Below are 24,813 nucleotides of genomic sequence, written 5' to 3' on the forward strand. Positions count from 1 at the left end.
ATAGTTGTCTTATCCAGGAATGACAAACATTTCACAATAAGAACTTGGGCAATTTCATTTTGTTAATAGAGCTTACAGTATTCTTTCATGTGGTCTGATATTTGAGCACCAAAACTAACTTGATTAAAAGGTTTTCAAAAGATGTTTTAGTACTTAGTAAATTAAATTCTTCACTGGGCTTCCCTGGTAGCTCAGATGGTAAAGCGTCTGCCTACAATGCAGGAGACCCGGGTTCGATCCCTGGGTCAGGAAGATCCCTTGGAGAAGGAAATGGCACCCCACTCCAGTATTCTTGCCTAGAACATCCCATGGACAGAGGAACCTGGTAGGCTACAGTCCATGGGGTCGCAAAGAGTCGGACACGACTGAGCGACTTCACTTCACTTCAAATACTTCACTAAGATTTCTAATACGTTTGTTCCTTACTATTCCTTTATTTTTACCTCTGTAAATTCTTCATAAAAATGACTGAACAATTACAAATACACAAGGTCTACCAGACCCAGATGATAAATGACAATGACTCTTTTACCAAGTAGACTAGCATACCTAAGTACACTTAACATGAATTCTTGTGACTTTGGGAATTCTAGTCAGACTAGTCACCTAAAATATCTTTAGTATCAGCTACTACCAGAAGAAATTATCATGTGTATTATTCGCACTATCTCAGGGCCGTTTATCATTTTTTATCATGGCTCTTTGGTGCCTGCCATTCAAACCGCAAGATGTTGACTGTGAACAGAATCTATTCCATTCACTTTATGAAGACTTTCCAAAGCAACAATAAAACAGTATCATCAGACAGTTGATTTTATAAAGTATCAATACAAACAATGTCCTAAAAATGGTCCTCTGGCACTTTGTTCTTGTATTCCTTTAAGCTCATGCCTCTACCTAAAAGCAACTGTGTTTGTGCTTCCAGTTCTCACCATGAACAGAGTGGGAAGGGGGCAACCTATCACATGGTCGCTCCTGAAGTCTGTTCTCACCTTTATATGTTTGTAAGGTGGTGGCTTCTTGTCATTCTTTCGATCTTCCTGCAGCTGTCTTAGCTCTTTTTGGGCCTTCAACTCCTCAAACCTTGCTGCAGCTTCCTGAAGAGCTAAGAAAACACAACACAGTCACTTTCTCTCTGGGTAGAGTGATTTTGCCTTTTCTCCATTATAAGTTGGAGAAAATTCATGTTTTAGACAAAAATCTAAGACATACATACAATTTCTATTTTCAAGTAAGTCACAGTCCCCAGGGTATTCATATATGGCATTAAAATAAAACATAACACATTACTCAATGGCCCTATATGGACTACCAGTTTCAAAGGAAAATTTAAAACAAAACAAAAACATAGTTAAATAATCTGAAAAAGCTCACATATAATATCTCCTAACAACAACCAGGCTGCATCCACTCAGCAATGTCACTGCCTAGAACCCCAATTCTTTTCCTCAGACCCCAATTTTCTGCTTCCACAAATTACGTGCCTCATAGGTGTCCAGAAAATATAGTGTGTTCCTTTGGAAGAAATGAAACTTGAAGTTTTCTTTTTCTTCCTATCTATTCTCTGGAACACCTAGCCTACTCTTCTTCTAAAACTCATTCTGTAAATATCAGTGGTTATCCCAATACAGCTTCCTAGGTGGCATCAGTGGTAAAGAACCCGCCTGGCAATGCAGGAGACAGAAGAGACTTGGGTTTGATCCCTGAGTAGTAAAGATCCCCTGGAGGAGGGCATGGGAACCCATTCCAGGATTCTTGGCTGGAGAATGCCATAGACAGAGGAGCCTGACAGGCTGCAGTCCATGGGGCCACAATGAGTCAGACACAACTGACTGACTAACACACACACACACACCAACCCTAACACAAAGACAGATCTTCACAGCTCATCTTCATTCCAGTCCTGTACTTTCATATGTTTAAAAGACTGGAGTATCTGAAAAGTCCAACAAAAACCCTAAGAATCTCATTCTTCTCCACTTAAAATTTTAATTAATCACTCTTGATTCAGGTTAAAAACTCTGAAAAGAATTCCAAAATTTCCCAGTTTCTTCTGTTGCTCTCGCCATGATCTGTCAAAACAATAAAGAATATCTTCCCTCTGATTCACCCCTTCTTTCTCCATTTCCTCATTACCATCCAGCAGTTTATGTTGCCTGCAGTTGTTCCCTCCTTCCTTTATCCTATTATTTGGCATGTGCTACCTAGCTGATCTACTTACTGTCTAAATAATCTGAAAAAGCTAAATACCCATCATCCTCTCCACCCCACGGACTAGTCCCTGTGACAGTCACATCATCTCTGCTTCAAACTACTAAAACAGCTATCTCATTGACATTTCTGGCTATATAGCCTCTCACTTTCCATGGTCCTGAAATTCTACTCAGACTGAGACTTATAAAAATCTGTTCTGACCATGTAACTAAACTACCTTATCAGTAAACAGTGGTACTCACCCAACCCTACGCTTAAACTCTACCAAATACTTAGAGATCACTAACTCATCATGTTAGACTCAAGGTGCACTTTTACATACGCTGTCTTCTTGTTACATTTTAATGTAACTTTTTCATAGTCAGTGTAGTGGTTAAGAGTGTGGATTCTGAGGTCCAACTGCTAGAGTATGAAATCTTCCCATATCACTTACTGGCACAGGGACTTTGGGCAACAAATTAAACTTCCTTTTGGCCATGCCATGTAGCTCGTAGGATCTTGGTTCCCTCACCAGATACTGAACCTGGCCCCTCAGCAGTGAAAACACGTTGTCCTAATCACCAGAGAATTTTCCCAATTTAACTTTTATGTGCCTCAGTTTCCTCATTAGAAGATAAAGATAATAGCATCTAACTTATAGGGTTGCCTCAAAGATTTAAAGTGGGAAAACAAACTTTGAATAGGGACTGGCAAACAAAAAATGGTAATTATCTTGAAAGCATCACTTAAGAAAGAAGTCATCCACGACTTCCATACTGTCATCCTCAGCACTGTTTTGCATGCTCTTGGTTGGCTCCCACAGCATACCATGCACATTTCTGCCACAACACTCTCAAAGAACGACCATTTGACTGTGTCCTCCCACAAAACCATGTGTTCCTTAAAGGCAGAGGCATCCAGCCAGCCGAAGTTCAAGGCATAGAGAGCAGAATCACAGAGCTTCAGCAGGCTCAGATTTGCAATATTTCCTACACTCCAACTTCAGCCCTAGCCTTGATGGTGGCCAGCTCTACACAGGCAAAGATGTTGGTCACTTGGTCCTTGACCATCTGAGAGTCTAAGGCTCAAGACCAAAACTCCTGTAGTATTAGTACTGACAGCCCATATCTGCACAGAAAGCACATTCCAACAGGTAAATGAGGACCCTTGAAATAACAGGAGGCAAACAAAACTTCTGTCAAACTTGTTCCTTATGTACATCATCTTCATTCCCCATCTAAGAAGTTCTACCTGCTTGGAATCTCTTCACCTCATTATGTAGACAAAATATTACACATCACTGTCCAAACATATTCAAATAATAAGAGATACCTGTATTGCCTTTTAAAGGACAGCTAAAGGAAGAAGCTAATTATCATCGATGGGATACCAACTATATGTGTTGCAGGCTGATTTTTATATTATCTCACTGAATTCTCAAAGCAACTCTTACTCATTACATAGGGAGAGATATCGCTGTCAGACCCTCCTGGCCTCAAAAAAGCCTCTTCCCCTTCACTGCTAGGCCAGCTTAAAAAAAAACTCTTGATTTAGAAAATGTATGTGCTTTCACTATCTTATATTGTTCTAAAATTTTGGTTGAATTTTATTTCTTCTTAACAACAACAACAAAAAAAACAACTCTCCTTGGAACAAATGTAGCTCTGCTAGAGATTCTGGTCCTTGCCAAGCAAACTGAAGTATTTATTCTATAAAACAGTTCCAAAACTCCAGTACTTACTTGATGGGATGCTGATAAAACAGGATTGATAAGAAACACCCCTTAAGGAAATTCTAGTTAAGTAAAGGTTAGCTTCAAAAATACTGATTTATATGGGTCAACTTGTCTGCAAAATTCTATAGCTGCAGCCACATACTGCTCCAGAGGGTAGAACACAGCTGCTAATAGACTGTATATAAATTCTAAAACATTTAATTCAAACAGAGAGCAGATACTCAGGCAACAGAGATCTACATTGGCCTAAGAAACAAAAAAGATAAAGTTACCTTTTTTGTATGTCCCGTCGACTCCTTTGCCCATCTTATCCTTGCTGCTCACATCCCCCTCCATGTAAGGAAAGACTCGGGCCTGGTGAGTCCACAGATAGTCATTAGACCCAAAGAAGAGCACAGGGAACTCGCCTACATCATGTCTCATCTTGTCAATATTGGAAGGTACAGCTCGAGGATGGCAGATCTCAGCTGGCCACCACCTGGAAAATGTAAAAACAAGGAAGAAAACCTCTAGAAGGCTGCAAGGCACTAAAAAGAATCCTACTTTGGAGAGAGGAATAAAGAATAGCAATGTCTCCCTAACCTACATTAATGTCTGACCCAGGGCATCCTTACAATATAACTAGAGAAGAAACAAGCAGTATGTGCCAAAAGCCTGGAGAGGCCGCCCTCACGCACATGCTCACAGACCCAAACATATGCCCTCAGATTGCTGTTCTACGTCAAGGAATGTATAATAGGAAGTAATTAGAGACGTGGACAAAACTTTACGACTATAGTGTTCACTGAGGAATCTGAAAAAATGAAAATCTGTAAACAATTTAAATATTCAACATTAAGGGAATGATGGAAGTTGCTGTGGGACACTATACAACAAAATATAAATTGGCCTTTAAAGAGGGCAACTTTGAAAAATTACTAGAAGTATACAAAAATGGAACCCCCCAAATAATACCCCACCCCCATCAGCTTGGCAAAGCAAGCATATAAATTACAACAACAACCTTTAGGAAGACAATGCTATTCTACTGTGAGAATGCGGTAAATAAACTCCCGTGCATATATACCAAGAAACACAGACAAAATGTTTATAGTTCAAACATGAGAATACATAAATAAATACACCACACTGCATGTAAACATAAAGGAACACTCTGGAAGAGTGAAATACAAATGAACCGAGCACTGCACTAACCATAATATCTAAGGAGCAAAAGAAGAAATAAAAAAACATGCTGCAAGAAAATACAGCAACAATTCCTTTATATAAAGGACTAAAACATATAGAATCAAACACACATATGGTAAATGTATACAGTCAGGCAAAGAAAAAACACAAAATGCAGTACTGCAGTTACTTCTAGGGATGGGGAGAGAAGATTCAGATAGGGGCAGAGAGGGAACCTCAAAGGTGCTATTTTTTTAAACTGGGAGGTACACACACAAGTATTTCTTTAAAATCATGCATGTTATTATATTTTTTGTGCACTCAACATCATGTGAAATTCCGGGCTGGATGACTCACAAGCTGGAATCAAGAGAGCTGGGAGAGAAATCAACAACCTCAGATATGCAGATGATAGCACCTTAATGGCAGAAAACGAAGAGGAACTAAAGAGCCTCTTAATGTGGGTGAAAGAGGAGACTGAAAAAGCTGGCTTAAAACTCAACATTCAAAAAAGATCATAGCATCCGGTCCCATCACTTCATGGCAAACAGATGGGGAAAAAGTGGAAACTGTGACAAATTTTCTTGGGCTCCAAAAGACTGCAGCCACAAAATTAAGAAACACTTGTTCCTTGGAAGAAAAGCTATGACAAATCTAGATAGCTATTAAAAAGCAGAGACATCACTTTGCCAGCAAGTCCATATAGTCAAAGCTATGGTTTTTTCAGTAGTCATGTACAGATATAAGAGTTGAACCATTAGAAGGCTGAGCACTGAAGAATTAATGCTTTCAAACTGTGGTGCTGGAGAAGACTCTTGAGAGTCCTATGGACTGCAAGGAGATCAAACCAGTCAACCCTAAAGGAAATCAACTCTGAATATTCACTGAAGGACTGATTGATACTGAAGCTTCAAAACTTTGGCCACTTGATGCAAAGGGCCAATTCACTTGAAAAGACCATGATGCTGGGAAAGATTGAAGGTAGGAGGAGAAGGGGATGACAGAGGATGAGATGGTTGGATGGCATCACCAACTCGATGGACATGAGTCTGAGCAAACTAGGAGATAGGGAAGGACAGGGAAGCCAGGCGTACTGCAGTTCATGGGGTCACAAAGAGCTGGACATGACTCAGTGACCAAACATCAACAATATGCAATACAAGTAATTTTAAAAAGAAAAAGCAACACATACAACTGGGTACAAATAACAATAGGTCAGTTATCTTGAAGGTGCATGTATTGGTGTGTCTGAAAGTAAATATGCCAAAATGTTAGCGATGCATCTTCATTGTTTGTGATATTATGGGTTTGTTTTCATTAATAAAGCTTCTACAGATGATATATAGTTTAGTATATAGTTCTTTTCTTTTATGATGGAAAGTTAATGGGGGAGTGGGTAAACCTTCTTTAATTAGGCCATTTATTTAAAAAGTTAAACACAAGAAACACAGGCTGGTGAAAGAACTGTCAGTCTCCTTCATGCTTACTCACCTGTATCTTCCAACTTTTACCCAGACAATTTCTCTGTAATGTGGCTTTTTGCCTGCCTTACAGTCATTGCAATACCAGTTTCCTTCAGGGATATCAATGTTCAGGCATTCACGATGAAAAGCAGCAGGGCAAGAATCACAACACAGAAGGCTGCCTCCTGTGGGAATCAAAAAATCTGGCACTCAGAATCACAAGGCTGCATACAAGGACCCAGCTGAAATAGGTTTTGCTCAGTTCCTAACCAATTATCCTGCAGCCCAGGGCTTGGTAATTTAATTAGTTATTTACAAAGACTTTTATATAAGAGTATTCCCTCTCCAATGTACTTGAACCATACCCCTGGGGATCTGTTAAGAGTCACAGCAAATCATGAGATCTTACTGGCAAAATTAGGTTAGGGCAATGAGGGCAGAAGTAAATCCCTAAAAGTCATGTATGTACACAACCCGCCTCCCCACCAACTTCTTCCTCTTCATTAAAAGACAACACATTATAAATAAATATCAATGATACACAATGACCAGAGTATAAAGAGCACAAGCTTTAAGTGATATCAGATTTGAACTCTAAGACATATCAGTCTGGGGAATTCACTTTCCTTGCTGAACTTTAACTTCTTCAATGGTAAAGTATTTTCTGCAATGAACACTAAATAATCATACCTATCTGAGAACTAAATAAGAAAATTAATTGCCCCACAGTGCCTGGCACATTAGTAGTCTCTATAAGGTCAGTTCTTTCTCTTTTTTTTAAATTACTTTTTAATCATTTTTTGTTGGGTTCTCTCCTAACACCTTAAGGGCCCTTTGCAGAATAAACTTTATAAATGCATAAAATTAATACAAGAACATAGAATAAAATGAACAGAATGTTAGAACAAGACAGTAGAATTATATACAGTCCTCTGTAACACACAAATAAGATCTAGCAGTAGTAATGACTGGACACAAGGTTTCAAGATATCTATAATAATATCTGATTTTTACTGGTGACAGAAATCACATGTACTACTGTGATTTTTTGCCTGAACTTCAGTTAGACATAAGATCTCCCCTTTCCTGCTGAGTTTTCAGATACCAGATTAATTATATACATTGCAACGAGAATGAATTTTCACTTCTTAAAAGATTTTTACTCAAAATGACTCAGTTTACATATCTGAATGTGAAACATCATGGTTACAGATAAAGAATTTCAGGTAAAGAGATTTCACGTATACGTAATATGATAAATGCCTTATTTATCTCATGCCAGAAACTAGCATGTTCAAACACGCTAGACTCAAACATGTAATTGCAAGTTTCATCCTGAAGAGATAATGAAGGACAAAGCCATAAGCAAGGTATACATGTGCATCTTCCTGGTTTAACTGTGCTTCTTTTCCCACATAAAAATCTATGAAAAACTTACTTTTGTGACACCATCCTCAAATGATTTCTACTGGGCCTTTCCTTTTCTCAATAAAACAAGTTTTGGGGCATTTGTTTTGTTGCGTCCAGAAATGTGCTTTTAAGACCCAACTCTGGCTTCAACTAGAGAAAATCTCCTGTTTTGTACACTGGAGTTCAGATTCAGAATAAGGCTTCATTTCATAAGAGGTTCTGTTGCTACAAAACAAGTTTCCAGAACTTGTTTATTTAACACATATAGGCTGTACTCTATGCTCTCAAAAGTCATATTTGGCTATCCTTGTACATTTTATGGAGAGGGCAATGGCACCCCACTCCAGTACTCTTGCCTGGAAAATCCCATGGACGGAGGAGCCTGGTGGGCTGCAGTTCATGGGGTTGCTAAGAGTCAGATATGACTGAGCGACTTCACTTTCACTTTTCACTTTCATGCACTGGAGAAGGAAATGGCAACCCACTCCAGTGTTCTTGCCTGGAGAATCCCAGGGACGGGGGAGCCTGGTGGGCTGCCATCAATGCAGTTGCACAGAGTCGGACACAACTGAAGTGACTTAGCAGTAGCAGTAGTAGTGCATTTTATAGATGGTATAAACAGTCAGCACAAGACATAGAGTCACATGAGTTTAACCACCCCAATAATGGAATACCCTCTAGAAAATTCCTCTCTATGCTTATGTATCTGCTGAGTCAAAATTTAATAACATGCTAATTACATGGCCTTTGTAAAACAGAAAAAAAAATCTGCCTTTTATTCACCTGATATTCATGACAACTACAAAATATATACAATAAGGCATTTGAATTAGGGCTTCAAAGAAGGCATGGGAAAAAAAGTCTGGATTGAAGAATAACCAGTGATGAAAGGCCAAGGGTGGGAAGCACAACAGTTTTGCTGGGAAGGACATAATGGGATGAGCTAAGGGAGGATATGAAAAGAAACTGACAGGATTACTCTGGGTGATGAATGGGAGACAAGCAGGAGGATCTGTCTGGTGGGAGTAAAGGAAACACATAGGAAAAAGAGAGGAAGAAAAGAAGGAAAATCACATGAACCATCTTAAGAAACCAAAAGATGAAAAGATGGTATTTGGTGCAATAAGGTAAAAGAAAATAAAGTGTAAATAGATTCTTGAATCCTAGTAATAGATTACTTTCTAATTTATGATTTACCATATTATTACCCTAACACTGATAACCACCTTCAGTTTTCTCCTACACATGGACAAAAAAAAAATGACTTAAGACTACTCTTTCCTTGTCTTGTAACAGCAGGATAATCTTAGATACTCAGGCCTTTTAATAAAACAGTTTGCCAATTACATGGCCTTGGTAGAAAAATCTTCCAGGAACATGTTATAATCTTGAAAAATAAGGAGATTCCCAGCGAACTTTTGTTGATATGGGCTAAAAATAGTATTAATTCATTAAAAAGTAACAATGAACCTATTATGTTAACATTAAGTAACACTTTAATGGATAACTTGGTAATTGTGAATAGTGCTGCTATGAATATTGGGATGCATGTATCTTTTCAAATTAGAGTTTTCATCTTTTTTTGGACACATGCCCAGGAGTGGGACTGCTGGATCATATGATTAACTCTATTTTTCGTTTCATAAGGAACGTGCTTCAGAAGATAAAGACTCTGCCTGCAATGCTAGGAGACCCGGGTTTGATCACTGGGTCAGGAAGATCCCCTGGAAAAAGAAATGGCAACCCATTCCAGTATTCTTGCCTGGAAAAGTCCATGGACAGAGGAGCCTGGTGGGTTACAGTCCATGGGGTAACAAAGAGTCGGACACGACTGAGTAAACATTCTATGCTGTTCTCCATACACCAATTTACATTTCTACCAATAGTGTAGAAGAGTTCCCTTTTCTCCACATTCTCTTCAGCATTTATTATTTGCAGACCTATGATTTTGATCAGTGGCCATCATACTTTTTTGCAAATATTTTTTTACTTGAATTTGTTGCAAAATGTGATCTGGTGAAGAAAATCTGGTCTCTCACAAATGAACAGTTAGAGAAAGGGTACTGTAATTCTTCTTCTTTGATACTATACACTAAAACCTCACAGGGTAAACCTTAGTTGGTGTCAACTCTGAAACTATAACAATAAACTTTCAGTACTATTACATTAAAATTCATTGATCTGTCTTGCACTTTGAATGGATCCTTTACATATGCCTGGTTTTTTAACATCATGCATTGTTCCTATGGAAAATATTAGTTAACTGAGTCTGGCAGATCTTCCAAATACTTTTAATACTTATTTCTATTTATTTATTTGGCTGCACAAGGTCTTAGTTGTGGCACACTGGATCGTCAATCTTCACTGTGACATGTGAACTCTCAGTTATGGCATGTGGGACCTTGTTCCCTGAAGAGGGATTGAATTTGCGGCCCCTGCACTGAAAGCATGGGACCAACAGACCACCAGGGAAGTCCCAGACCTTCCATATTCTGACCTGTTTCATTACATACTACTAAAATGTCACATTTATTAGTGTCACCGTGATCTCATCAGTAAATACTAGGAAGTCATTAAGCTCAGATTCAGTAGGTATAGGTTTTCCAAAATTCTAATTTCCACTAAAGAACTCAAATTTTATCATTGGCAACACTTTGTCAGTTGTTTTCCCTTGAATTGACATGCTCATTTTTAATCCATTCCAAGAAAATATCTGACAAATATCCAAGAATGAAGAGCCATGGTTTTTCAGTAATTTTTAAGACTAAAAATGGTGTTCCACAAACAAGGCAGGTAGTTCAGATTGCAACTCAATTACATGAATGCTTAACTTTAGATCACGATCAGTATGCAACAGAACTGCTTTATGTATACCTAAAACCACATCTATGTGAGAGTTGATATTTAATAAACTTTACTTACTTTTTGCATCACTGATTCGATGCACGTGAGTTTGAGTGAACTCCGGGAGTTGGTGATGGACAGGGAGGCCTGGTGTGCTGCAATTCATGGGGTCGCAAAGAGTCGGACAAGACTGAGCGACTGAACTGAATTGAACTGAACTGAACTTACTTTTTAAAATCAAAGACATTGTGGGACTTCCCTGGTGGTCCAATGGTTAAGCCTCTGTGGTCCCAATGCAAGGGGCCTGGGTTCGATCCCTGTTCAGTGAACTAGATCCTGCATGCAGAACTAAAGAGCCCGCATACTGCAACTAAGACCCAGTGCAGCCAAATAAGGAAATAAATATTTTTAAAAACTAAATAAATAAAATCAAGGATACTATTACGTGAAACTTCCATGTTTTTACTGCAAGTGGGTAAGTGACACAGAACACAGTTACTGCTTTTACTTGTACAGTTTAGAACCACCACCTGGATTTGTGTTAAGGTGTTGGTAGTTTTACTACTGGCTATATACCACCAGTGCAAATGTCAACAAAGTAAAAAAGGCAAGTAACATCTAGGAATTATTATGAAAAGAGCTATGATGTCATGAAGGCTTCTGAACGTGTCTCTGGGTCCTCTCCACTTCCCAAGGATTCATGGCTCACATTTTCAGAGCCACTGCTACAGCTACTATGTTTTCTTGGGTACTCATTACTATGCCACAACTTAAGACTGCCATCACATAGAAACCACACTACTTTTGAAACCATCTCATACTACTTATGTAATTAAAAACAGTCTAGTGCTAAAGCTGTTTTATCTCCCCATTTTCATGAAACATGGAAAAGTTTTGGAGCCTGCATTTCAGCCTCTCAGACAGATGTCTATTTTCATTCTAAGAGACAAGACAATCACAAAGCTAACATGTCTAAAACCAAATCCAGCACAATCCTTTGTGCAGTAAAATATCCATAACTACATAAAAATTCCATTTCTACCCGAATGATTGCATTTAATACTCTGTTTATTCTATATTAGCACCATAACTTAAGGATGTATTGATGCAAACCCTAGTCATGTTACATAAATCTTAAGAGCAACAACAACAAAGTCCTGATTGACCATTTTCCATTACATAAAGCAGTCATAAAACTTTTTTTGGCTTTAGCACTCTTTAGTATATACAAATTTTTCAAAAGGGATGCTAATTCAAATACAAATGCTGACTCTTAAAAATTAATCCCTCAGAATGTTTGCAACCAGTCAAATTTTCATGCAATTGTATCACCAGTAAGTAGATCTTAAGAAATAGAAAAGTCAAGAAAATTGTTTCCCTCAAATTACTAACCAACAAATTTTAGTCAATTTGAGAAGGAAATAAAAAAACTAGATAAAAGGATGTTGGTACCACCCTCAACACTAAAAATTAGTAGAGTAATATCCTTAAAAGTTTTAGAAAAAGAACAAGTGGCCAACAATCTTATAGTAGCCCAATGTATGCTTCTAGAACAGAGGTAAAAGTTGAACAGTCTCAAGCAGAGAAACGCAGGCCTCCTGGGTGCTTCTCAGAAGTCTGGCCAACTAAGAGAAAAATTGAAATAAGGAATTCAGAACTATAAGCACCACAGTAAACAGACTGGTGGAGTACTAAATATTCCACTTAATGTAACTAGCAAAAATCAGGCTGTGTTTAAGAAGGAAAATATTGATTCTGCTCTAAATTAGAAGTAAGTATGTTTTAAGTAGGGGATGTAGGGGAGATACAGATAAAGGCATATAACTTATTCTTCCTTCATAGAAAACTTTATAGAAACTAATATATGTTATAGTGAGGAAATATTTAACAGAAGTTCATAAATTCTTTTACTTTCCCCTTATTTATTCCCTTTTAAATATAAAATTGATTTTAAAAAACCACACACAATCACGTAACACCATCTTCTAGAGCTATTTCTATCCAAACTTCTGCCCCTTCTACTTACTTATATGCACCTCTGTCTGGAGTGTTATGACCTAATATTAAGCAATGTTTTTTTCTGATATAGGACTTGGGGCTATTTAGGGTTTTTAAAATTTCTTATTTACTTCCAATTTATTTTTTACTCGCCTCCACCTTTACTGAGATATAATTAACATATAATATTGTGTACATTTAAAATGAACAACATATATGTACTTGATATGTATATATACTGTGAAAAGATTACCACAATAATATGAGGTAACACATTCAATGCCTCACGGACTTCCCTGGTGGTGTGGGGTTAAGAATCCACTTGCCAGCGCCAGGGATGCAGGTGTGATCCCTGGTTCAGGAAGATTCCACATGTCGCGGGCCAACTAAGCCCCATGTGCCACAACTACTGAAGCCTGTGTGCTCTAGAGTCTGCACGCTGCAACTGTTGAGCCTGTGCTCCACAACAAGAGAAGCCACTGCACCACAAGAGAGCGCAGCATGCAGCAACAAAGACCCAGCACAGCCAAAAATTAAAAACACCTCAAACAGTTACAATTTTAATCAGTGTGTCTGTGTGAATTTAAGATCTGATTTCCCAGCAACTTTCAAAAATATAATATCATTAACTATAGTCACACACACACACACAAAAACTATAGTCACAATATTGTACATTATATCCCCTAAATTTATTCATTTGACAACAATCTCAAATTTTCCAAGAATGACTTTGTTTTTCTCTTAATCTTTTTAATTGTTTCAACTGTTTATCATTTTGTTAAAATTAAATCATTATTCAAAATAACAAAAAAAAAACTTCTCCCTATTAGGGAACAAAACCACTATACTGTTATCAGTAATTCAGGACATCATTTCCCAATATAGTTTCTAGTGGCAATGGAAGAAAACTATATATTTGTTGCAATTTAACACTGCTAAATTAATCTCTCTTTACACTATCCATACATCAACAAGTTAAGTCTTACCTTCAGAGCACACAAAACACCAGCTAACATTAACATGCTCATGATTTCGGCAGCCACGCCTAGGGGTAAAGTGATTAGGGCAGATGATGCTATTGGATGCAAGGATCTTTGACCCAGCAGCCAGGCAAAAGTCATTGGCATGGTATGCCACTGGGCAGCGGACACAGCGCATCAGTCGACCTAAAAATACAAGAAGCAGAAAAACCAGGGAGGGACAAAAGAAAAAGAGATTAAGTATAAAGACAATGTGAGTGTAAGTATAAAAGCAATGTTATTCAAGTCTATTTGCTAGCACTGGGAAAATGACACAAACAAATGGAAGCACTACTAGGTCAAGAGATCTTAAACACTCAATTCTCTATGAAAAAGCTGAGATGGAAACCATACAACAAACAGCCTTAAGGAGTCAAAGACACCACAACAGTAAGCAAGCCTGCTTCAGCAAGGATAAGCCGTACTCAAACCGCTGTCCTGACTCTTTGGAAAATGGAATCAGCTGCAGACTAAACAGTGGTGGTACGTGTGTATATGATCAGACTAAAAGACCAGATAGTAGAAACATTAATGGTTGCTTTTGTTGACTTTTACTCTGTGATTCTTTTAGATGAATGAACCTCTCTACCTCAAACCCACTTGAGATATATCTTCTAACGTACTTTACCAACTAAAAACCATTACCAAGTCACCTGAATGCAATCTGCAATAGCAAATGAGAAGGGGAAAGTAGCTGATGGTTAAATTGCAACTTTGGTCAAGAACGTTATGGTATCTACAGGGCCAGGAAATCATCTACAGAAGGTACTGCCAGTCTGCTTAAAAGAAAAGCCAACACTGCTGCATTTTTCCTGCTCAGTCCCCATAGGGAGAAGGGAGGCTCTTTGGGCAAATAAGGATTTAATAGTAGAGACACTATATTTGACTTTCAGTGAAATCAGTAAGAGACCCACTATTACTAAGCAGAAAGAATTTAGACACTTGAGTTTACCTGTGCCCACATATAGTTTGGAAAGCTCAGCTCTCAGCCTAAGTATGACAGACTAAAAAATTTTCAGGATAGGAATTTCCATTTTCAAAAATAAAACCAATCAGCACAAAATAAATTCTGCCCTATATCATGTCCGAATGATATCACATCTGGTAGCCACAGATACAGGGCCCACAGGAGAAGAATACATTTTATTCTAATGGAGGAGGACATCCAGCAGAGGGAACTCCCTACCAGTCCAGTGGTTAGGACACTGCACGTTCAGTACCCAGGGCACACGTTCAATCCCTGGTTGGGAAACTAAGATCCCACAAGCTGCATGGTGCAGTCAAAACATGTAAGATATCCAGCAGAACACCTTTGCAAACTAAATGTCACTTGAGTTCCAAATATTTACTGGGCTTCCCTGGTGGCACAGTGGATAAAAATTCACCTGCCAATGTAAGGGAAAGATTTGATCCCTAGTTCTGGGAAGATTCTAAATGCCAGGGAACAACTAAGCCCACGTTCCACAACTACTGAGGCTGCACTCTGGAGGATACGAGCTGCAACCGCTGAGCCTATGTGCCACAACTACTGACATCCATGCACCTAGAGCCTGGGCTCTGCAACAAGAGAAGCCACTGCAATGAAAAGCCTGTGCACTGAAATGAAGAGCAGACCCTGCTTGTCACAACTAGAGATATCTATGCAAAGCCAACGAAGACCCAGCACAGCCATAAATATACAAATATTTTAAAGCTACTACGTAATGCCAGGGCTCCAAAAAGCACATGTAAAAATGTGGTGGCTGCTAGACTTGTCTATTATTCTCTGACCTCTCACGGTAGATGCTGGTACGCTAACAAAAGCTAGACGCCATGAAGATAGATAATAGATTCCATCTGGAAACATCCACTGCCAACGAAGCTGAGGTTCTGTAATTAGATTGGCCCACACAAGAAACACATACCTTTAGACGCAGAAACACTGGCTGGATTGGCAGCATGGCAGGTAGTACATATGTGGAGGGAACACCGGAAGCCCTTGTTCTGCATCACGGTGGGTGGGTACTTCTGGACGCACTCTTCATGGTAAAACTTTCCACATAAGGGCAGAAGGCACCTTTTCACATCTTCCCCACTCTGCTTGCATACAAAACAGGTATGTATTCCTAGGAAACATAAAGAAAACAAATTAATATAAAACACGAGGATTCACTCAATGCTAACCCATTAGGTGGAGAGTTAGTGAGTACACAATTACACATGAAATTCCAGCATGGGGTGGGGATGGAAGGTTGCCCACACCACAAAGCAACTCTCGGACACCAGCTGGTATCCTGCAGTTCAACTCAATTCTGACACTATCAACTTGGAGGTAGTATCAGATTCCTCAGGTTAAATAAGGGCTCAGTCCTATAAGACTGTCCTCCACATCCACTCTTTCAGACACCAGTTTTAAGACAAGGTTGTCATCTGCACTTCTGACCAACTGGCTATAAATCAAATGCTGGGTTCGATTACCTTGCTCAGGTGGCTCATAGAACTCAGAGAATCATTTTACTTACTAGATCATCAGTTTACTAAAAAAGAATATAATTCAGGAACAGCTAGATAAAAGAAATACACAGAACAAGGTATGGGGAAAGGGCTCAGAGCTTCCAGGCTCTCTCTAGGCATGTCACATTCCCCTAATCTCTATGTGTTCACCAACCCAGAAGCTCTCCAAACCCCATGCTTTTGAGGTTCAATGGAGGCCACATTACTTAGGCATGATTGATTAGATCACAGGCAACTGAGGACTAATCCAACCTCTAGCACTCTCCCCTCCAAAAAAGTCAGGGGGAGATGGATCCCTTTAATCATACGATTGGTTCTCCTGGCAATCAGCTCCCATCCTTTAGGTAGATCCAAAAGTCATCTCATTAACATTAAAAAAAAAAAGGGACAAACATCTTTATAGCTCTCATCACTTAGGAAATTTCAAGTGTTTTAGGACCTCTGTACCAGAAACTGGACAACGACCAAATATGTATTTATTTAAAATCATAATATCACAGTAAAGAACGTTATAAGACTGGTCAGGATGACAACGTGAACCCACTGAACAATCTTAGTGTTATTATTAAGTAGAAATTTTAATACACACTTGCTGAAGTGATGTAACAGGAAGTATACATCCCCCACAAAGTACTCTTGCCAAAAGAAAGCTGACCTGACCTAACCCAGCCTCCAGATCTAACTACATGTTTCTGGGAAATATGGAGGATAGATGAACAAATTAAAAAGATACATTAAGGATATATCAACCAAATTTAGAATATGGAAAACTTAGCAGACAAAGGTGCTGTTCCAAGAAATAAAGAATACTAAAAATGGGTGAAGGGCCCCTGAAATATGTGCAGGTATTTGGGTCCAGCTATAAGGTTCGTCATGTAGGGGTGACAGGTAAGGTATGGTTTAGCACAGGTGCAACAGGGAAAGCACAGGTGCATACTAAGCACTTAAAATGGGACTAGTCCAAACTGAGATGTGTAGTCAGTGTCAATACACACTGGAGCTTGAAGACCTGGCAAGCAAAAAAGAATGGAAAAAATTTCAGTCATTTCCATATTAACACATTATTGACTGAAGACAATGTAACACCATGGGCATTACCTTCTGCAAAAATTCCCCAGTCAATAATGTGTTAATTATATTTTTTAATATACTGGACTAAATAAAACATATACTTCTCTTGTGGAAAAAAAAATCAGGTGAGGGGAATGGTACTGTTGTAGACTAAGAGAAATTCAAGAGATGAATTTTTTTTTATCAAAAAATACAATACAGGGACCTTATTTGGATCTCGATTCAAAACACTATATAACAATATATTCAAAGACAAAGTGGGAAAATCTGAAAGTGGGATTGAGTAGCTGAAGACACACAGGAGTTACTGTTTATACTGGATATTATTTAAGTTAAAAAAAAAATATGCTAGTTACATATATTTTGAGTAAAATGAGGCCAAATGTTGTAATTACTGAAGCTAAGTGATGAGTACATTCAATCTTTTATACCTTTATCTTTTATAGTTTTCTCTCTACTTCTGTGTATGTCTGAGGAATTCTGTAATAAAAAATTTAAGACAGAAAAAAAAAATCTACCTCTCTCTGAGAAGCAGCATAATATAAGGGAAACAGCCCAGGTTTGAGAGGCAAGACAGACTTGAACATGAAGCCTGCTTTTGGCACTTGCTGGAAATAGGAACATATTAAAATTACCCACTTAAAATCTTTATAAATAGTGATATCACCCAAATAATAATGATTTTATGAAAAAAATCTTAAATAAGTATTTGAAAAGAAGCTATCTACTTGCCTGATGTTGAATAACTGGCAGCCAATACTGAAGTGGAGTAACCTAAGTTATGGTGTGTTCATCCTACTACAGGAAAACAGGGTGAGCCAAGTAAGAAATGACTCCTTTACTTAAACTAGGGTAAAATTTTCTTCATTCAAAAATAATAACCTTGGATTTCCCTATGGTCCAGTGGTTAAGAATGTGCCTGCCAATGCAAGAGACATGGATTCGATCCCTAGTCTGTAAGATTCCACATAATGCAGACCAACTAAGCCCGTGCTCTAGAGCCAGAGAGCTGCAACTGCTGAAGCCCACAAGCCCGAGAGTCCGAGCTCTACAGTAAGAGGAATCATGGCAAGGAGAAGCCCATGCACCACACCCAGATGCCCACTCGCAGCAACCAGAGAAAGCCTACACGCAGCAACAAAGACCCAGCGCAGCCAATAATAAATAAATAAATAAAACATCTCTCTTACCTCACATAATACATAAAAAACTTAATTCAACATAGACTATAGACCTAAATGTGAAACCTAAAATTATAAAACTTTTCAGAACAAAATCTTTTCAACACTGTGTTTACCAAGATTTCTTAACCAAAAAAAGAAAAAAGATTTAATCAATTAAAACAAAAATTTCATAAACTAACCTCAACATTAAAGAAAAAACCAAACCCAATTTTAAAAAAGCTTTGAGCATTCTTTCTTCCTCAAGACAGAAAACTAAGCACATAAAAAGATGTGCAATATCATCCATCATGAAATGCACATTAAAACCACAGTGAAATACCTCTACTCATCTGTCAAATGGCTAAATTAAAAAGACTGACACTACCAAGTGTTGACGAAGATACGGCAGAATTAAAACTCACACATTGCTGATGTGAAGCAAAATGGTACAAGGACTGAATGTTTCTTAAAAAGTAAAGCTGACCATATAAACCACCATTCTGCTCTTAGATAAATATACAACAAAATGCATGCATTCAAAGGATACACAGTTCTTTGTTTAAAATAGCCTGACCTGAGATCTATCCAAAGGTACATCAATAGATGAGTGGATAAACAAACTGCTATATCCAAACAATGGAACACCACTGGCAATAAAAAGGAATGAATTCTCAATACCAACAACAGTGTTGTTGACTCTCAAGATAACTACAACAGAGGGATGGTTTCAAAGGTGTGTACACACACACACATGAAAAACTTATCAAAATATACACTTTGTGTAGTTTACTATACACCAATTAAACCTCAATAACACTATTTTAAGAAAGAATGAATTACTGATACATACATCAACACACATGAGTCTCATTATGGTGAGCTGGACACAAACTCTAAAAAAACGTAAATCTAATGTGCTATGAACAGAAAGCAGATCACTGTTAACCTGAAATGGATGATGGGGGTGAAGGGGTGAGGTGCAAAAAGACTGACTGGATCTGATCACAAGGAAAGTTTCTGGCATCATGGCAATGTTCTAAATCTTCACTGTGGTCATGGTCGCATGGGTGTATACATTTTATCAAACCTATCAAAACATGTATTTAAAAGAAGCACATTTTATAGTAGGCAAATTGAACTTTAATAAAGATGATTTTTAGCTAGCATATGATCCTGAAATCCCATTCCTGGGCATTATCCAGAGAAAAACAAGGTTCAAAAGGACACATGAAGCCCAGTGTTCACTGCAGCACTGTTTACAAGTCGAGATACGGAATCAACCTAAATATCTATAGACAAACAGATAAAGAAGATGTGGTACCTCTATAAAATGGAATATTACTCAACCATTAAAAAAGAATGAAACACTGCCATTTGCAGCAACATGGATGGACCCAGAGACTGTCACACTGAGTAAACTAAGTCAGATAGAGACAAACAAATACAGTATGATAGTGTTTATACACAGAATCTTGAAAAAAATACAAGTGAATTTATTTACACAACAGACTCATAGACTTAAGAGAAAAAAACTTATGGTTACCAGTGGGGTAGGGATAATTAGAGAGTTTGAGATAGACATGTATAGAGTACAATATCTGAAATAAATAACCAACAAGGACCTACTGTATAGTATAGGGAGCTCTGCTCAATACTTGTAACCTAAATGGGAAAAGAATTTTAAAAAAATAGATACAAGTGAATCACTGTGCTGTACACCTGAAACTAATACAACATTGTTAGTCAACTACACTCCAATATAAAATGAAAGTTAAAACAAAATTAGAAAAAAAAAAAAAAAAAAAGATCTTTCTAACAAGATAAGGATAACAGAGATATGCACATACCTAAAATTTGTTTCTAAATTTCATTTACAGGGCTAGATGGCACCATATGGCACAAAATGATCAAAAGCCCAACTATGCAGAAGGCAAAATTACCCCACAACTATCTTGTCTTCCAACTTTTGTTCCTATACTGCTGAAAGTGGTGGCAGAAAGATGAAACAACTCAATCTGACATAGCCATCTACTTACAGACACCAGTTAATTCTGTCTCTTATTTTCCACAAGGGCTAGTCTAAACCTATACTCTTTCCTTCAAGTTACAAAACCTTCCCCGCCACTCTCACCATGTCAAGGAAAATGTCTGTCTTCCTCATAATTACACTGTACATTCCTCTTTAATCTTTTCATCTCTTCAAGACTATCCTCTCCTGTCTCTGTGACTGTACTCCATCAATAATTTCCCCTCCTATTATGGAAATTTATTTCCCTACATAATTCTCAACCTTCATTCTACTAAAGATGTTCTTCCTCCTGACCCTAAAACATCCTACCTTCAGCTCCTTTTCTCAATGAAGTTAAGTTTCTGTAATACACAGTGTACACTGCTACCCATTCATCTTTCAGTCTGGTTCAGTAAGGCACTCTCTCTTGCTTCCAAAAACAGATCTCCTTTTCACTCCAGAACCTCCTTGGTCTATCTGACATGTCTGCCTCTCTACGGATATTCTTTTTTGACTAGTTCCTCAGTAGCCACATTTAAGTGGATATCTCCAGGTACTGTTATTAGCCCTCTTCTCATACTACAGATGCTTTCTATTTGCATGACATCATGCACACCTACAGTTTTAATGACTTATAAGATCTTTATTATCAGCCCTATTTTCATACTGTAACATCTCATAATGCTGAAAAAAGAGCCATCTCTTTAGCACAGCTGTGGGGTCTCATCTGACCACTCCTACTTACTGACCCGATATATATATCTTGTAACTCTCACAAAACAGCTTTCTCATTTTTTTGTTAAACAATTTGTGCACTTTGTTAATTATACATTAATAAAATTGTTTAAGTTCACAAATAATCATGAAGTGAATACATTTCTTACCAGTCAGATCAAGAAACATAAAATATCAGTAACCCAGAAGTCCTCCTCATCACTCCCTATGCCTCACCTCCTCCCTAGAACTCCAAACATACTGAACTATGTTATCTATTCCCCAAATAGTTTACATGTTATTTACTGGACCTTCCATCCTTCTCCTCCACAGACCAATTTCTATTTCTCTCTTTAAGCCAAACTCAGACACCTTCTTCCCTGGCACTATGCATCTTCATCACACAGCACTTTAATGTTCACAACACTGTTTGCATTACGTGATGCTACACATTCATTATTCACTTTGAGTTCTTTGGAGGGCAAAGACCACAGAGCACCTATCTCTGTGTCTGTAGGAATTAGTTAAGTATTACCACAAAAAAAGTGTCTCTAATAAACAATTTTTTCCTAAAAAACTTAAAGCTCAAAACTTCCCTGGAAGAAGACCTATCTACTTTACCTGTGCGACATTCATTGCAGATAAACTTTCCTCTGGGCATTTCAGTTAATCCAAGGCACTCCAAGTGGAAAGCCCCACAGCACTGAGCCTCACATAATAGCAGCTCACCCAGTTTCTCACAGTTCTGTTAGGAAAAAGAAAACAGATCTGTCTATAGAGAAAGGTTTTAAAAATCCCAAGCAGAAAGTCTTCATTAAAGCAAAAATTAAGAAGCAGCTCTGGCAGAAACAAAAAATACCACCATTCATTCAGCTAGTATTTAATTACCTCCTTTATGCCAGAAACAACAAGGTCCTGGCTCCCATCATTCTTACATTCTAAGGATATGAAGATACAAGTAAATGAATAAACAAAAATATCAGAAAATAAGTATCTGGGTAGAATTCAAATAGCAAATTTGGACTAAGTGGTTAGGATTGGCCTCTTAGACTGGCCTCTGAATAAGTCAGCCATGTGATATGAAGAGACCAAAATGACAGAAAGTACAGAAAGCCCACAGATAAGAAAAACCATTGCATGCTTATGAATCACAAAGTCAACATCATTGGACAAAACCAAACAAAAGTTAGAAGTGGTAGAAATGAGAAAAAGACAAACAAGAGCCTGGCTGTGTGGTCTTATAGATTATTGCACAGAGTTTCAGATTTTATTATAGTTACAAAGGTGTGTCATTATAATGAGAGCTATACCAAGGGAAGGTTGAAGTTAGGTATTTATCTAAGCACAGGTCCCTATGACTACATGAAAAATTAATTGAAGGGGGGAAGCAGAGATAATCAAAGAGGCTACTGCAATCATTCAAGCAAGAAATACTGCCCAGTTGGGTTGGGGTCACAACAGTCCAGAAGGGCTCTGGTTGACATCTGAACAACCCTTGAGATACATCAAGAACCGTATGAGAGAGATCACCTTTCTAAATTAATCTCATCTAAAACAGGGTGTGAATGATGATAGAATCTTAGGAAATAAAAATCTGACTTTGTTGCTTTGAAAACATTTAAAGAGTTATTAAAATTCTGGAAATTCCCAATATTTGTTACACCTTTAAATATTTTCCCCCATAGTGATTTTCCACTTGTTTCCCTATAGTAATATCAGCAGAAAAATGCTAAACATGAAAAAAGTCTTATACTTATTTTGTAAGACAAGAAAAAGGGAAAGATGGCTAGGCAAGTCTAATATTTTCAAGAACCGAAAGAAACAGAACAGGTCTTGGCCACCTAACATCAAAGTTTAAATAAGCAAGCAAGGAGAAAAGCTTTGGGAATAAAGGGCTAGAGACAGCCAGGAATTAAAAGGGGAACCGCAAAAGATCCTGAGCCAGTATCACGTTTGGCCCTCCCATCATCTACTATTCATACAAACCCACCTTCATCACTCAAACAGGAAAACTTCAAGTATACTATGTACTGAAGAATAGATTTTTCAAATTAACCATATATTACAGACTAATCCTTTAATTGGGATGACCATGTAATTCATCTTTCCAATTGGGACACCAGAACATGAAAGAAGGTGCTGTCAATAAATAAGTTATACAAGCACAACAGACTGAAACAAAGACTGATCCAAACAAACCAGGACCACAGGGTCATGATACCTTATATTATATGACAATTTTGGTGGGCTTAAGTCTCTGAGGACTAACACCACAAGCAGGACTGAATATAATCAACAAGAGACAAACTGAGTTGAAATTATATTGGCCATAATAATAATATTTTATACCTGGAGTAGTTTTATTTTTTAGAAGTTTCAATTAGGAAAAAAGACACTAATATTTTCAACTTTCTATATGCAAGTTTTAATGCATTTACAAGGGTAAATTAAGACTGTGAAAAGAGAAAATATTACCAAAGCATCCATTTAATTGACTCTATTCCCAAGTAAGATAAAGGCATTTGACATTATAGCATCACATTTCACAGAAAAGCAAGACAACATAGCAGTTAAGGCTCAAATCCAGGCAATATGGGTCTGAATCCTAGCTTCACAAAGTGACTACAAGCAAGCTATTTAACACCCAGTGCCTCAATTTCCTTATACAGTGTATTAAAAAACAAAGACATCACTTTGCCAACAAAGGTCCATATAGTCAAAGCTATGGTCTTTCCAGTAGTCATGTACGGATGTGAGAGCTGGACCATAAAGAAGGCTGAGCGCTAAAGAATTGATGCTTTTGAATTATGGTGCCAGAGAAGACTCTTGAGAGTCCCTTGGACTGCAAGGACTCAATCCTACAAAAAATCTATCCTGAATATTCACTGGAAGTACTGATGCTGAAGCTCCAATACTTTGACCATTTGATGTGAAGAGCTGACTCACTGGAAAAGACCCTGATGCTGGGAAAGACTGAAGGCAAAAAGAGAAGAGGGCAGCAGAGGAAGAGATGGTTGGATGGCATCACTGACTCAATGGACATGAATTTGAGCAAACTCTGGGAGACAGTGAAGGATACTGCAGTCTGTATGCTACAGTTGATGGGGTTGGAAATAGTCGGAGATGGCGTGGCAACTGAACAACAAAAATGACGATAACAAAATCTTATGAGATTGTTATGATACCTAAATGATGCAGTATTCAAAAAGTGAATGTAAAAACACTTAACATATAACAAAAACACTGTATGCTTATTAAACAGAAATACAAACTGTAGGTTCGCTAAAGTAGTAATAACTACTTACGCAAACAAAACAAAACAAACCAAGAAGATCTCAAAGTGACAATTCTCCTTGAAAAATTCCCTAGAAACCCAAAGATTCTTACACCATGAGTGCAGCAAAATTACCTCTGGCTGAGCAACCACAGAGTCTCTGCCACCTCAGATCTAACTTTATGTTATCTACCCAGGGACAACACTATTTTACTTCTCTTTTTGTGGGGAGAGAGCAGAGTTAAAGCCTTAAAGAAG

General features: G+C 37.9%; 1 protein-coding gene across 7 annotated transcripts in view; it reads right to left on the reverse strand.

The window, feature by feature from the left end:
• The window catches only part of NSD1 (nuclear receptor binding SET domain protein 1), a 153,833-nt gene that overhangs the window by 22,418 nt on the left and 106,602 nt on the right, over positions 1-24,813 (reverse strand). For all 7 annotated transcript variants that reach the window (XM_010846564.1, XM_010846563.1, XM_010846568.1 and 4 more), the window contains 6 exons: positions 21,903-22,026; positions 15,737-15,937; positions 13,800-13,979; positions 6,587-6,743; positions 4,201-4,406; positions 993-1,105 (listed from right to left, as the gene is read on the reverse strand). In XM_010846564.1, the coding sequence (XP_010844866.1) occupies positions 993-1,105; positions 4,201-4,406; positions 6,587-6,743; positions 13,800-13,979; positions 15,737-15,937; positions 21,903-22,026 (981 nt within the window). The remainder of the gene's footprint in view (positions 1-992; positions 1,106-4,200; positions 4,407-6,586; positions 6,744-13,799; positions 13,980-15,736; positions 15,938-21,902; positions 22,027-24,813) is intronic.

Source organism: Bison bison, unplaced genomic scaffold (assembly GCF_000754665.1).
Source record: "Bison bison bison isolate TAMUID 2011002044 unplaced genomic scaffold, Bison_UMD1.0 scf7180017864238, whole genome shotgun sequence".
Taxonomy (NCBI): domain Eukaryota; kingdom Metazoa; phylum Chordata; class Mammalia; order Artiodactyla; family Bovidae; genus Bison; species Bison bison.